This window comes from Cryptotermes secundus, unplaced genomic scaffold, assembly GCF_002891405.2.
Source record: "Cryptotermes secundus unplaced genomic scaffold, Csec_1.0 scaffold99, whole genome shotgun sequence".
In the NCBI taxonomy this organism is placed as follows: Eukaryota; Metazoa; Arthropoda; class Insecta; order Blattodea; family Kalotermitidae; genus Cryptotermes; species Cryptotermes secundus.
In genome coordinates this window covers 2,274,099-2,288,899 of record NW_019725842.1, presented here as the reverse complement: position 1 = coordinate 2,288,899, position 14,801 = coordinate 2,274,099, and the positions used below count along the sequence as shown (strand labels likewise).

The 14,801-nt window shown below is 40.8% G+C and overlaps 1 protein-coding gene across 2 annotated transcripts in view; it reads left to right on the top strand.

Moving 5' to 3' along the window:
• The first annotated feature begins 314 nt into the window (after positions 1-314).
• Positions 315-14,801, top strand: part of LOC111863616 (titin) — a 277,080-nt gene continuing 262,593 nt past the window's right edge. The window contains exons 1-2 of one of the 2 annotated variants that reach the window (XM_023850103.2): positions 315-767; positions 884-1,297. In XM_023850103.2, coding sequence (XP_023705871.1) covers positions 1,180-1,297 — 118 coding nt within the window. In that variant the 5' untranslated portion in view covers positions 315-767; positions 884-1,179. Of the gene's footprint in view, positions 1,298-14,801 lie in introns of both variants that reach the window. The other variant, XM_023850102.2, reaches the window with a different exon arrangement.

Genomic DNA, 14,801 nt, shown 5'->3' with positions numbered 1-14,801 from the left:
AGGATATTTTTAATGACGCTATGTTATCGTCTTGCGCTGTACGTGTGAAATTCGACCGTCGTATTTGATAGACAAATCGGTCCGCATCTCGAACAGGAAACTTCTCGTATATAACCTATGTGGTTTTCGTAGGTTTTCTGAATGTCTCCAGACTCATCGTCCATGGCGCGTCTTGTTCCGTATGCTTTGCAGCCGGTCAAGGTGACAGCTTCGTGAAGGAAGCAAACATGCTGCTGGAAAAGCGCGCGAACGCAATGGTTGCACAGTGTGTGGGCGGGGAGGGCTTACGTGGCATCTCCAGTGCGAGACAGGAGTTGCCGGTGAACTCCCGCGCTGGTCGGTCGCTCTCAGGGTAGTTCGCTGCTCCCGTTGAATGTGTCGTGTGGCCTCTCGGATTCTTTTCAAGACTCCCATTTCTCATGATGGCGGAATAATCAAATATTGATTTTATTATTCAAACATTTCCTCCAGGAAGAAAATTGTCTGTTACAGGCCTTTTTACGAGTAACAAGCAATCAATAATTCACGGTTGGAATGAATGTGCAGGAAAATTTTAATTAATGTGTGCCAAAAGGCAATACCATCGGTGTCAGTTTCAGTGTATAATTTTCCAAAATCTTGCATGAATATTTTATTATTTTTGTTCGTAATAATGAATATTACTGTGCCTCTATTTTCGTGTTTCCCTGGTGTTTAAAAATTGCTCGAATTGCATGTTAAAGCACATATCTTGTTGGAGAAGAAGTATGTAAAATAATCAACTACAGGTAGGTTAGGACTGAGTTCAGTGATGAATGAGGCCCATTTGTCTTCAAACAAGTTTCGATGTACACATTATCATTAGTGTTTTGTTTTCGTCTGATGCACTGCAGTGTAATTACAGTTCTCCGTACTGATTGATATCCTTCAAGCTGCCATTCAAGCAAGTGCATGCTATTACTTTTTACTGTGCAACATTTCAGTGTGTGGTGCGTTCAATATTCTATGTGTTTTATGTTGTGAGTCGAAGTATAAAATTGTGTATGTTTTGGTGTCCTTTCAAGCTGGTAATTTCCAGTTCGTCTCAGATTTTCTATCTCGTTTGTTTGCAAAGTTGTGTGGGCATTAAGTGAAGTTCTTCGAATTATTCGTCAGTTCTTTGTTATTTGGCTGAGAAGTAGCAAACTGAAAAAAGTGACAATGTACTCAAGGAGTCAGCGGTACCAACGCCATCATTGCCAGAGAATGGTAGCACTCATCATTTGGACCAGCATCCTGTCACTCCACACTGGTTGCGCTAATCATCACAGATCGAGAAGTAAGTTCTTATACGACATTTGACTTTTCTATGAAGGCATTCGTATTGTAATCCTTTCAGATTTAACACGGCGTGCCAGTGTTTCGGGGAAAGTATTGCCTCTGTCTTATCCCCCAGAAGGTCACGATCTCGTTATCTAGCGACGTTTTTTACGCATCTTGTCCTTATGAATTCAAACCGCAATAAAAATAAAGACTTATTTTTTGGGTTTAATTGAAGTATTCTGTAAACAGAAATTAGAAAATATTTCTTTCTTTTAAAAAGTCACGCATTCTTATTTAAAAGTAAGGTAAAGGCAAAACTACCCCTATAACAGGGCGTGTAGGCCCATAGAGTTGTGAGACGTCGATGCTCTCACATTTTCTAGACGACCGGCTCACAGATGTCGGTGAGGTTATCAGTCTTACGCTACGGCCGCCCGTGTCCACCCCCTCCCCCGAAATTTTCCTGGTATTCGTAAAATAATTTTAGTCGCAAAGTCACGAAACATAGATGGGAGGTATGCTAACGAAATTACATTTAGACTTATGAAAATGCTTAGGAAGATTGCGAGATACCAGTTTCTGTCCAGCATGTAAACAGCTGAAAATAAATCATAATAATGGGATTTATATATGTTCAGAATTTAGATAAAGTTGAGTCTGGGATACCCGTATTAGAAAAGGCTTCATGGTGTATAAAAAAAGTGAAATCTGTAAGGGAAGAACAAGAAACTCGTTTGAGAACAGTAAACTCTCGACCATCGATTACTGTAACCCACACGTATCGACGTGGAGTACTTTGTTTCTCCCAGACGCCACAGTCCCTCTCGACTGGGTCAATTCAATAAGGGACTAATTGCAAGAAGCTTTACTCGAATTCAATTATTTAACAGATGGAACATAAGACTGTAATGAGCACATATGTACGTACATTTCGCAGACAAGTGAAACTGGAAGAAAAATACGGCGAAATTTAAATTTGGAATAGAAATAAACAGTAGTACATAAAATTACGCACGCGGCAGCGTAGTTGGTTGAGGGGCTATGCTACAAGCCGGAAGGTCCCGGGCTCAGATCCCGATGAGGTCATTGGATTTTTTCAATTGACCTAATCCTTCCAGCCGCACTATGGCCCTGGTGTCGACTCAGCCTCTAACAGAAATGAGTACCAGGAAATAATTAAATGATTTTCCTGGAGAGTAAAGCGCGGCCGGCGAGTAAGGCTGACAACCTTGCCGCCATATTTGAGCCGATTGTCTAGAAAATGTGGGACCCTCAACTTCTCACAACCATAAGGTGCTTTACGGCCTGGTATAGGGATAGTTTATTTTTTTTTACATGGAATTCCGCGCGTGTTGTCCCTGATGCTTCACTGACATATAAAGCGGTCTTATATTCCTTTTACTTTTACTGCGTTTATTTATATCTGTCAGTCTCCTTTGTAGCTCTGAATGAAGAGTACTCTTCTAAGCTTCTGTTTATGAGCGAGCTTCGGGCCGGGTCATTAGCGCAAGTTGTGCATGTCATAACGTGTAAGAATCTTGCAGATCGTCCAGCCAGGGGCTAGAAAAAATTAGTTCAGGGCATAACAACAAAGACAGAGAGCGGCAACTTCAGCATTTTACACGAAGTGAAAACAAAGCGAGAATTGGGTTACATTAAAAAACATACCAATCCTTCCGTAAAACAGTTTAACGCGCTGTTATCTATTCCCTAGAGAGTGGCGTTAATATTTCTATGGAGTTTCTGACTGCAGTTAGCTAAATGCAGAATCGCTGTATATGGATACAATATGAACACTGTTTCAAAATATAAATTTAGGCATTCATTTATCCTTTGCTAGTAATCGTCATAGCGGGAAAAATAATACTAAATTTAATTACGTTAATTTGAACATACGGATATAGATTATACATAAAAATGAGGAAATTATGACATGTTTCCCTAAGCACAACTGTCATAAATAGTTGTGGTCTCTTATGAAACAGCAATCAAAACTATGTTTGCCTTAGTGATTTAGAGTGAATTATAATAGATTGCCTGCATATTGCTTAGGATATTTTTTTTAATTCACTTAGGGGGGGTGGAGGCCAACTGGGTCCACTCGGCACGGCGGCCACTGATTGGCCTGTTGTACCTGCACCGGGTGATTATGATGATGGAGAATTTTGTGGAATGAAGATTGGCAGGGGAAACCGAAGTACTCGGAGAAAACCCGCCCCAGCGCTATTATGTCCACCGGAAATCCCACTTGACCAGACCCGGGATCGAACCCGGGCCGCCGCGGTGGGAAGCCAGCGACTAACCGCTTGAGGTATGGCGCGGCCTTGCTTAGGATAACTGGATAACTTAAGAAGTAAGCCTGATGTACCATATAAAACTCATGTACCTCCTCATTGCTCCAAATTTAATTTCCGGTAACGCTCGTGTTGAGATTGTAACAATCCGAAGAACAGAGAATTTTTCAGTTTCTTCCGTACTGAAATATAAACTTAATCTGTGAATACAATGACCAGATTAAACCGGCCTGCAGTTGATAATTTAGGTTTGAGTGATAAGAAATATCATGACCATTTTCAGATTAGTGTTTTTGTTTCTGTTTGTATGGGTTACGTTTATGCATTGTTACACCAAAGCGTCGCCAAATGTCATTCCATTTCAAGACGGTAAAAATGACTGCCAGACCTAAGTATCTACAATTGAAATGTGTGACATTCACCACACACACACACACACACACACACACACACATATATATATATATACATATTATTTTAGTTGTTTCTTTTCGAATAATACGGTTTCATAAAGGTCGCTTAATTTTTCGAAATGAGTGTCGGAATTGTACGTCAAATATAAAGGGAAACCTGATAATGATGAAAACTGTTTGTGCATGAGGATACATACGAGTGGGTGTGTGAGTGCTGGTTAGCGTAAATATTTAATTGGATCCCACCCGCTTCTTTAGAACTGCAATTCCTTTGTAATGCGGTTCGCGGTGCGACAAAGCGTTGTGACGAAACCCGTATAAAAGCACCAGAACAATGTAGAACTGGAGATAGTCCCTAGCGACGGAGTAACAATGAAATACGTATTTATTCACGCCTCGTGTTTCCATATTATTCATGACAGTGCCCAAGAAAAGCCTTTTTGTTATCTGAGAATCCGTTTAAAGGCTCGAAATCCTTTCCAGACCTCAAATTTTGGTATTGTCTGGTTAGAAAAATTTGTTTGTTCTTGAATACGGTTACGTGTTAGGCTTTTTATTCATATTAAAAGTACGAACATTAACAGAAATAAAGAATATTTGCTTGTTCTTCTGCATGGCCATGCATTAGGCCCTATGGCCTGTTCTAATCTAGAATTAACGCCTGAATCTAAGGATCTCTCAGACATATGATAGGATCCTTGAATTTGGAATCGGCCCATCGCCGGCCGTGATCCTACGTGTGAAATGTACGAACACACATCAATTCTCCGAACTTGATTCGAATTTACGATTCCGCTGTTTTAGTGGTCGCATGCACTGTGCAACGCAGAGAGCGCCACCACTCTGAATAGCTTGATAATGAATATTCATTGCAGTATTCAATTTAATTTTATGGGTGGTAGGACGTAAATGAGAGACTCGAAAATACTTGCCAAGATCGTCTTAGTATGTGGGTATATACACAAATTAATATTTTAAAATATTGGCTAAGTAAAGTAACCAATGGCCCACGCGCGTCAGATCACATTTTACACACGACTGATCTAAGTTACGGGCGTCATTTTTCATCATTTTGGAAGTGTATCTTCCCTCAGCGTGTTACGTAGGCCATTAATAAAAGTAACACATAAGAATTCACCCTATGTTATATTTGCTTTACACTTTATGCGTGTTGGCTATAATAACCGACCTTAATCATTACCTTGTAATAAACGGCACATACACAGCCAACTAATCCAACAGCGAAGAAATATACAAACTAATGGAGCATATATTGACAACGATAGTAACATTACAACGGCATCCGTATGAGCTACACGAAACAACACGCAAAGCACCGACGCCGCAGGAGGAAATCAGTGCTAGAGAACAGAACGACGACAAATGCGCTCAAGCAAATATCTTTTATGAACTGATGACGACAAACGAAACGACGATGATATGTTTTAATTTGGAATTAATTCATTTTAATTACAGTGGAAAATACAGTGTAACGGATTTAGCAAGATAAACAGTTGCGGCGAATCATGTAACAAAGAGGAGGAGTTAAGGAAAAATAAATTTGCGTTTCAGACGGAAGTGTATGTGTGTCTAAGTGACAACATTGAGTTGGAACTCGGATGGGATCCGCCTTCCCACATTATACACACCGTGAGAAAGGATGTCAAGTCATAACTGCTGAACCAAATATTCATTCCATACACAATATTTTCAACGCAAAAAGCAAAATTGTCCCCGTGCTTAACTAATTAAGCACCACTCCATGAAGATGTATGGGGAGTGGATGTATAGATCTGCTTTTCTTGAGCTCGGTATTAGTTGGTGAGTGGTCATCTTTACGCCCAGGCCGTTTTACCCCCCAGGGAAAGAGCCCCCGGTACCCATTGGATAGGAGATTGGGTGAACCCCAGAGCCGGTCTGGACGCTGTGGAGAAGAGAAAATTCTTGACCCTACCGGGACTCGAACTCCGGCCTCTTGGACATCCGGCCCGTAGCCAGTCGCTGTACCAAGTGCGCTATCCGGATTTCAACTTATTATTATATTATTATATATTTACTGTTTTTTATATTATCATATGCACACATGAGACAATATCACTAGTATCGGCTTTAAAAATATAGTGCAGGAGATTGTGGATTGGAATAACCTGTCTCAGGATACAAGCACATGGCAGCTCTTGTGAACGTGGTAATGAATATAAGCTACTTCAGCTTATCACGACAGTGAGTGTTAAGATTACAGTACTCTGGGATGTTACATTGTGTAATCTGATGAATGGGTTACGAAGGTTTCGGAGACACATACTGCTTCCATCTTCGGGAGATTTGTGAAGTACCCTAAAGATGGAAACAGTATGTCTATGCCCTTCCAAAACAAGTTTAAACATTTACAAGGCTCATGGCGACACACCACAGAAGCCTGTATTTTTAATTGTAACGAATCTTCGGTTTCCTTAAAAGGCGGAAATTTCTTGGCCGGAGGAGAGAACATGACCTTCTCAAGATGGACTCTGCCCCCTGGACTTTTTCGTACTGCTACAAATTTATGGATATCAAACCGCGTGTATTTGTGATGAATTTCACAGTTTATTCTGAAATTGATTTTTATGACAAACAGTTCTTTCCGCCGCGACGACACACGCCGTACATCAGTTTCACCTTGTCAGACTCTTTCTGACACCTGCGTTCGTATTTCGAACGTCTCTCACTTGCCGTACGTGTATGTCACTACGACTCGCATTCTGGTTCCCTTCCCCACCATTCCGGGTTTGGCATGACGTACCCCCAGTGTCACTGAGAGAGTAGCAGTTTTCTCTTTACATACGCGTACAAGTATATTTGATTCATTAAGTCTTGTGTTTGGTCTGTGACTGTGAAACGTTATCGGAATTTCGCTTTTACTGGCACTAAATTAATCGGATATGTAGAGCAAAACATGGACTCAATTATATTTAGTAAGCCACATATTAACCTCGGAGGCACGTGGTAGCGTAGTTGGTTGTGGCATTATGCTACAAGACGGAAGGTCGCGGGTTCAAATCCCAACAAGGTGGATTTTTCAATTTACCTGATCCTTGCAGCTGCACTTTGGCCTTGGGGTCCACTCAGCCTCTAACAGAAATGAGTAGCAGGAATATTCTTAGAGTTGAAGGGCGGCTGTCGCGTAAGGCTGACAACCTCACTGCCATCTGTGAGCCGATTGTCTAGAGAAAATGTGGGAGTCTCGACGTCTCACACCGTTATGGGCCTTCATGACCTGTTACAGGGATAGCTTTACTTTCTTGCCTTACCATATTAACCTCAGCAACGAAATAACGACAAGGTTCCTGAGATTCGAATATAGTTATGAAATCTACACGGAAACGCAACTTAATGAAAATGAGATTTTCATAATTTACAATTGTAAATTGTATAACAATTTACAATTTATGATACATTTCTTCGTCTCAACGGATCGGTGCTCGCCAAGGCATCCCTTTTCCTTGAGTTTCTCAGTCTTCTTCACAGATATTTACTACGAGGCCGGTTTTCGCAAGGCCTGTACTTATCTTTATTGCTAGTGGGGTGGGACTAAGTCCCTTGTACTGCGGCCACTTCTGGCCTATTTTACCAGCCCCAGATGATAGGTGAGGGTGATTATGGAGCATTTGGTAGAATGAAGATTGGCAGGGAAAACCGAAGTACTCGGAGAAAATCTGCCCCAGTACAACTTTGTCCACCACAAATCCCACTTGACCAGACCCGGGATCGAACCCTGGCCGCCGCGGCCGCTTGTGCTATGGCGCGTGGCCTGTACTTACACGGAACAACACAAATAGAGAAAAACGCAGCCAAATTCATTCTTCGAACGGGACTAGAACCTACGATCCCACACTTTGATAGGCAGAAGAAAGAGACGGCTTAGAACGCGTGGACACACTAAGCCTTTATCCATACCCGTCGTGCTCTCCAAAACAAGGGAATAGGAAAGAGACTGGATGACGAAATTCGTTTACAAACACTGCATTGCTCTAGGACACAAAGATATTCCATTTTGCTTTCAAATTTATTATTTTTGCCTGTAACGATTTATAGAAATAAAATTGCTCTGAATACGCCTGTAGAGGAAATGCTTCTTACTTGTATTCTGGATGTGGCCAGTTCGAATATCGGCAGGAACCCCGGCAATTATGAGTGAGATCTTTCGTGATTCCTCTCCGTCCCTCCAGGCTGGGATGATAGGCACATATAAAATTAGGCCACGGCAGTTTTCTTTCATACCATTTCCAATGCATTATTCACTAATCTACCATTGTTAAACAACAATTAAATATGCACTTAATAAAACAGAATTTAATATAATAACCACTGATTCTGCACAAGTGAAATTCAGCGGAGGTAGTAATTGTCACTCTTTACAGAGTAGCAGGACGACTAAGACGAGAAGAGTGACTTGGTCTTGACACGAAGTGTGCAAGAGAGATATGACAATTTCATAAATATTTTAATCGGAAAAAATAAAAGTAAGAACACAATAAGGAGGCTTAGGCATATATAGGAAGATAATATTAAAGTAAATGTTAAAGAAATAGAATATGATGATATGAACTATAGTTAACTGACCGAGGAGAATGTCCAGTGTCAGGCTGTTGTGAATACGTGAAGGAAAACTCGAGTTGCATGAAAATTTGTGCAACTGTAATTCTCTAAAAACGACTCTCATCCACACTATGCGTTGCAACATGCAATACAGAAGAGGGAGATATATTCATTATATTGTTTGCTATACGAAACTTAGTCCTATGATCGTCGCGGATTCACGCTGGAAGATCCTTTCCATAATAAAAGGAGAACTGAAGCATACCCGATGTGCAGAGAGGTAATATTAATTTTAAACGAAAACACAACTCAGCATAAAACAGAACGGACGCCTCTTGGTAACTTTACCGTCTAAAAAACTGTTGGCGGCCTTTCTTACGTTTTAAAAATTATGAATAATATCCGGATGCACGATTCATAAAACTCTTCACTTAAGCAGTCATTTTCGTGGTTTGACACGGAGTGTGTGTTTGGTTATAACTTTGAAATACGTAACTGAGGCATTTTTACACAACGGCTCTACAAACGAGATTCTGTGCTGTAATGTAGTGCATTTTGAAAGGAAGTTGAGTGATTTAAGGCATCTAGGTCCCGCAGTGTAATACAGAATTGTACCAGGTCAGAAATGAAACATAATTGATTCACACCGAAAGGGTTCTTCGCAGTATATTTTAAGAGCATGAAATTATTATAATTCGATTTATAAACTCACATGATAATTATTTATATTTTCCAATTTTAGAGTCCGTCACAAGTTCAGGACAGAGATTAAAGAATCCATAGATAAAGCCATAAAGAGAATACGAATTTAAAAATGTTCCTACTCTTCCTTGCCAGAAAGTATTTAAACCATCTGCGATCTGTAAACTAATAGATCTCAATCATATTTAACAATGTTATCAAAATATTAAGTACCGAAGAAGTACAAAGTAATGATTTTAAGTAAGTCCATTTTTATTTCATGGAAGTGGAAGCTAATGATGGTATAGAGACTGCCGTTAGTAGGCTTACCTACCAGCAGAAACGGCATTGAACAGCGCTTCCAGTGCTCTGTCAGAGTGTTGGGGCACGCGGTAGCGTAGTTGGTTGAGGCACTATGCTACAAGCCGGAAGGTCGGGGGATCGAATCCCGATGAGGTCATGAATTTTTTCAATTTACCTAATCCTTCCAGCCGCACTATGGCCCTGGGGTCGACTCAGCCTCTAACAGAAATGAATACCAGGAATATCTTTCGAATATTGTTGGCGGTAAAGGGCGGCCGGCGCGTAAGGCTGACAACCTTACTGCCATCTATGGGCCGATTGTCTAGAAAATGTGGGAACCTCAACATCTCCCAACCCTATGGGCCTCCAAGGCCTGTTACAGGGATACCTTTATTTATTTTTACGGAAGTGTTAAATTGAAAGGTGGTAAATGTGGCTCAAGATAAAAAGCATATAATCCAACTGGGTCTACTCGGCACGGAGGCCACTGATTAGCCTATTGTACCTGCCCCTGCTGATTATGATGATGGAGAATTTGGTGGAATGAAGATCGGCAGGGGAACCCTAAGTACTCGGAGAAGACCCGCCCCAGCGCCACTTTGTCCACCACAAATCCCACTTAACCCGACCCGGTATCGAACCCGGACAGCCGTGATGGTCCATATCCACTAAGTTCACACAGCTTATTTCATCAACAGCATTAAGGTATCGACCTTCATTTCCTTTCCCTGCTGAATGGGTTGATCCAACTTTACTTCGAGCCTGTAATGGAACACTTTCCCGTAGCTGCAGCACATTTAAGTAGACCACTCCTCATCAGTGAAGTTCTATCCTGTTCTAGGACCCAGCAACCGTAAGACAACGAGTGGCGAAGGAGCCGAAAAATAGAGAGGATTCCTCACCTCCATCTATGTCAGAGAATCAGAATACGTGAATTTATCTCAGTTAGTTCCCATGCCGCCTAGCGCGGTGCCGAAGAACAGGGACAAAAATGCCTCCGCTTTATTTCTCCCTGCACAGAGTTGCATATGTTCAGACGTTCCCCGCGCGCGTTCAATTAATGCTGAATTCTTCTCTTGGAGTAAGACGTGTGTGTTAGCAAGGCCTAGAGGCTTTGCATGAATGCGAGCGTCTGTAGCACGCGTCTGGTTAGGGGAAATCGAAATTAATATTGTTTGAAGAGATCTGGTATGACAGAACTGATAATATTATATTTTGATGCATGTTCTAAGAGCTATCTTTGTTTTACGTAAAATCTGACATAGTCTGTATGTGAAATGATAAGAGAGTATAGGTTAAAAGTAAAATACACCAGAGAACATTAACATGCTTGTGGCTACATCTTTGGATATTAGACAGAGACGAAACAAGTATCATAGAGTGCAGTAATGAAATTGTCAGTGACGTGCATGGAGGTGGACTACAGAGTGGAGGTTGAAAATTATGGAAAAGTCACGAAAAGGGATAGGAAATATATCTTATGGACAGAGTAGGCCAGAGGAGAAGGAAGAAGCAGTAGATTAAGGAAAGTGAAAAGTGATGGAGACAGAAGATACTATAAATTGTAGTAAAGGTAGATTTATCAGTGTGCCGAAGTACCACATTATGAAGACGTATGGGGGGAATAGAAGTAATGTTCCACACATTCCTAACATCGGAACTATATGAACGAGATACCGTATTTCTTTTTTGGTTTCTTGGGGTGGGGTGAGACTGAGTCCTCTTATTAATTTCGCCAGTAACTGGCCTATTGTACCAGCCCCGGATGATAGATGATGAGTGTGGATCAGTCAAAGGGATGAGAATTGGAAGGGAAACTGAAATACTTGGAGAAAACCCGTCCCAGTGCCAGTTTATCCGCCACAAATCCCACTTGACCAGACCCAGGATCGAACGCGGGCCGCCACGGTGGTAAGCCAGCTACTGTTTTTTTTTTATTTTCTTTAAGTGCTTGTGGGCTAGGACTAAGTCCCTTGTACTGCGGCCACTTCTGGCCTGTTGTACCAGCCCGAGATGATAGGTGAGAATGATTGTGGAGCAGTTGGTGGAATGAAGATTGGCAGGGGAAACCGAAGTACTCGGAGGAAACCTACCCCAGCGCCACTTTGTACACCACAAATCTCACTTGACCAGACCCGGGATCGAACCCTGGCCGCCGCGGTGGGGGGTAAGCGACTAACCGCTTGAGTTATGGCGTGGCCACGATAACAAGGTTAGTATAACATACAGCCACTGCTGTGAACACCCTCAGTAGTTTAACGGCACTATTGATGTTTTCACATTGAAATAATGTCGCATAGCATAGAAGTATATAACAAGGTTAGTATAACACACAGCCACTGCTGTGAACACCCTCAGTAGTTTAACGGTAATATTGATGTTTTCACATTGAAATAATGTCGCATTGCATTGAAGTATATGCAAATGTTAATATCATTCTTAATAGTAATATTTTCAGGTTATTAAACTTTAGTTTCTGGTCAAATAACTGTTATTTTACAAACTGAATAATGAAAAATGCAGAGTTTCGTTTCTTTTATGTGATTTTTATTTCAGTTCTCCTAAGTGGCAATTTAAGGGATTAAGTCGCAGGAAATGGAAATCGTAGATTTTAATACACGTGGGCGGTTTGCTGATAGTTCGAAACGATTATTAGGTATTAACCTCATGCACTCGCCACAGAATATTAAGTGTGGCTCTTACTAAGTTTCAGTCTCTAATGCAAGGTAAATTAAGTATCACATTTTAACTTGGAAACAAATTAAACTTGCGGAACCACTATTGGTCCATTACAGATGAATTCACAAAGAGTTACTTCCGCTTTGAAAATATCGATGACGGAACACGATGATCTATGGACATAACGTAAACGAATATATTCAGTTCACAGTGCATAAGTACATTTTCAGTTGTCTATGTGTGACTATAGACGGGTTTCGATTGGTGACTCGACCTATGGCCACTTATGCATTCACGAACCGTAAGTACAAATAATTACAGCGCCACCACTAAGCTCCGAATTTCAAAAATCACCACAGCACCCACCAAGCCTTTTCCAGCCAGCGGTGTCTTCAAAAGCCGTTCCCTAGCAACAACTTCTAACAGTGAAGATTTTTCAGCTTCACGCGCTCAGGTTCTCTCTTCACATCCTCTCGTGCAGAAGCGCCTAACAACTGACTTTGTCCCGTGCTTATAACATCTCGGCACGGACCATCTAGAACCACCTCTTTTTCATCAGTAACTATTTTTGCGTACGTAATCATTGCCGCGGGAACGTGTTTACCGAGCCGTTGCACACAAACGGGCGTTGTTCACAGAATCACTGCTTAGCAGCCGTTTTATACTCCAAAATATTAGATTAAATAGACAATGGCAAGTACTTAATTGTGCAATACATAGGCATATTTCTTTTACATAAAGCTCTTGGAGTTTTTCAAAACACATCGTTCTTGGTGGTCATTAATAGCAAGTCTGTTGTTGCAAGGATACAACAATCGCTAGCCACAAATAACTTCCTTTTTTTATTTCCTTAATCAGTTTCCATATACCCTAACCAACCCCGCAGAGAAGTGTCCTTCTTGAGGAGCTAATATTTGCTCAGCTGATCAAGAAATTTCCGAAAATGTATGAAATCCGAAACTATCAGTCATTTTAATCCCTCCTATCCTACATAAAACTCTATTTGTTTAAGATAAATTTTATTATTACCCTTCCATCCACACTTAGGTCTTCAAATTGGTCTCTTCCATTCTTTTTTTCTCTACCAGTTAAAGCGGACCAATCATGAAGTTGAGAAACAAACTACATGCCTGTCTTTAGCTGAACGTAAGACCTGTGGACCTGTGTCCGTCCTTACAGGATATTTATGGTGTTAAGATTCTTAAAGTTGTTATAATCGGTGCTAGTGAATGCTACAGAATCTATTGGGTTACAAAATTATAGGCTTGTAATTATTAATATATAATTAGCGTTAGCACTGTCGTATAGACGGCAACATTTGAAGGAATGTAGGTGCCATGAGTAACTGACAGAGTTTCGTCATGTAAACATTTTTAATACTGTAAACATATGAAAGAGGATGGTTCTATTTTTCCTATTCCTATAAAAAATTTCCTTCCTTGATGAAAAAAATTAGACTTATAAGATCACCATTCTTTTACGTACCCATCGTCCATTTTAATACATCAGCCAGTTGATCGATTTTCACGGAATTTGGTATAAGCATTATGATACTAAAAGTAATCCTAGGCTCGGCAATATCGACATGGAGGGCGTATGAATATATGACGTGGGAGCGAAACCAGCACCACATAATTTAGTGTCTTGCTATGGTCCATTGTAATAGATCCTCAAAACATCTGTATTTTTATGGAATATAAAGGAACGCAACGAAAAGTGCATGAATTCTATTTTTAGCTCTCGGTTTGACGTAAATAAGTAATGAACGATTTGTTCTAGGTATGTGCAAACTTACGCTGGCTTGATCATTATCGTATATATAAATTTTGTCCAGTGTAGGGGTTACTTACAAGATGGGTTCTTTATTGGATTTTTTGCACCTTATACATTCACAACTCGGGACTACAGGTAATACATCGCTGTAGCTGATCTATACACTTGTTTTCTACATATTTATTCTTGTCTTCTACCCTGAAGATGTAGGCGATACGTTCTTCCGAAACGTCGGTTAACACAACTTGTACACGGCACCACATCCCAGAAGACTACTTTCTTCATACACACTTTACAGTTCGTCGTTACACACGCACTAGGATTCTCAGGCTTCTATAGTCTCATCGAGGTACCAGGTTTATGACAGTCTCACTGTAACTTCAAATGACACATGAAGTCTTCTTTGCACCGCCTGATTCCTTTCTTGCTATTGCTTCTCAGTCACTTTCGACTGTCATCTCCAGAACTCGACTCAATTTCCATTCTAGCTGCTTGAGATTCTCGTTATATAGCATCGAGGAAGACCCATAGAAAACACGGCTTCCTCTGTTGTTGCGAAAGCATATTTACAGGTCCGTTGTCTAGCTATGGGTATATATGTCACAATATGTGTATAACACATAGAACTGATCAACCAACAATATTAAAAATTACTGACTATTCTTAGCCTGTGGTGAACTGTGTTGATATTAATTTAGATCTTGGTTCTCTGCATTTTACGAATATGGGCAATGTTGCCAATGTTTCGGAAGTACGGGATGCCTCCAACTTCAGGGTTGAGATGTTTAGGTTCCCTGAA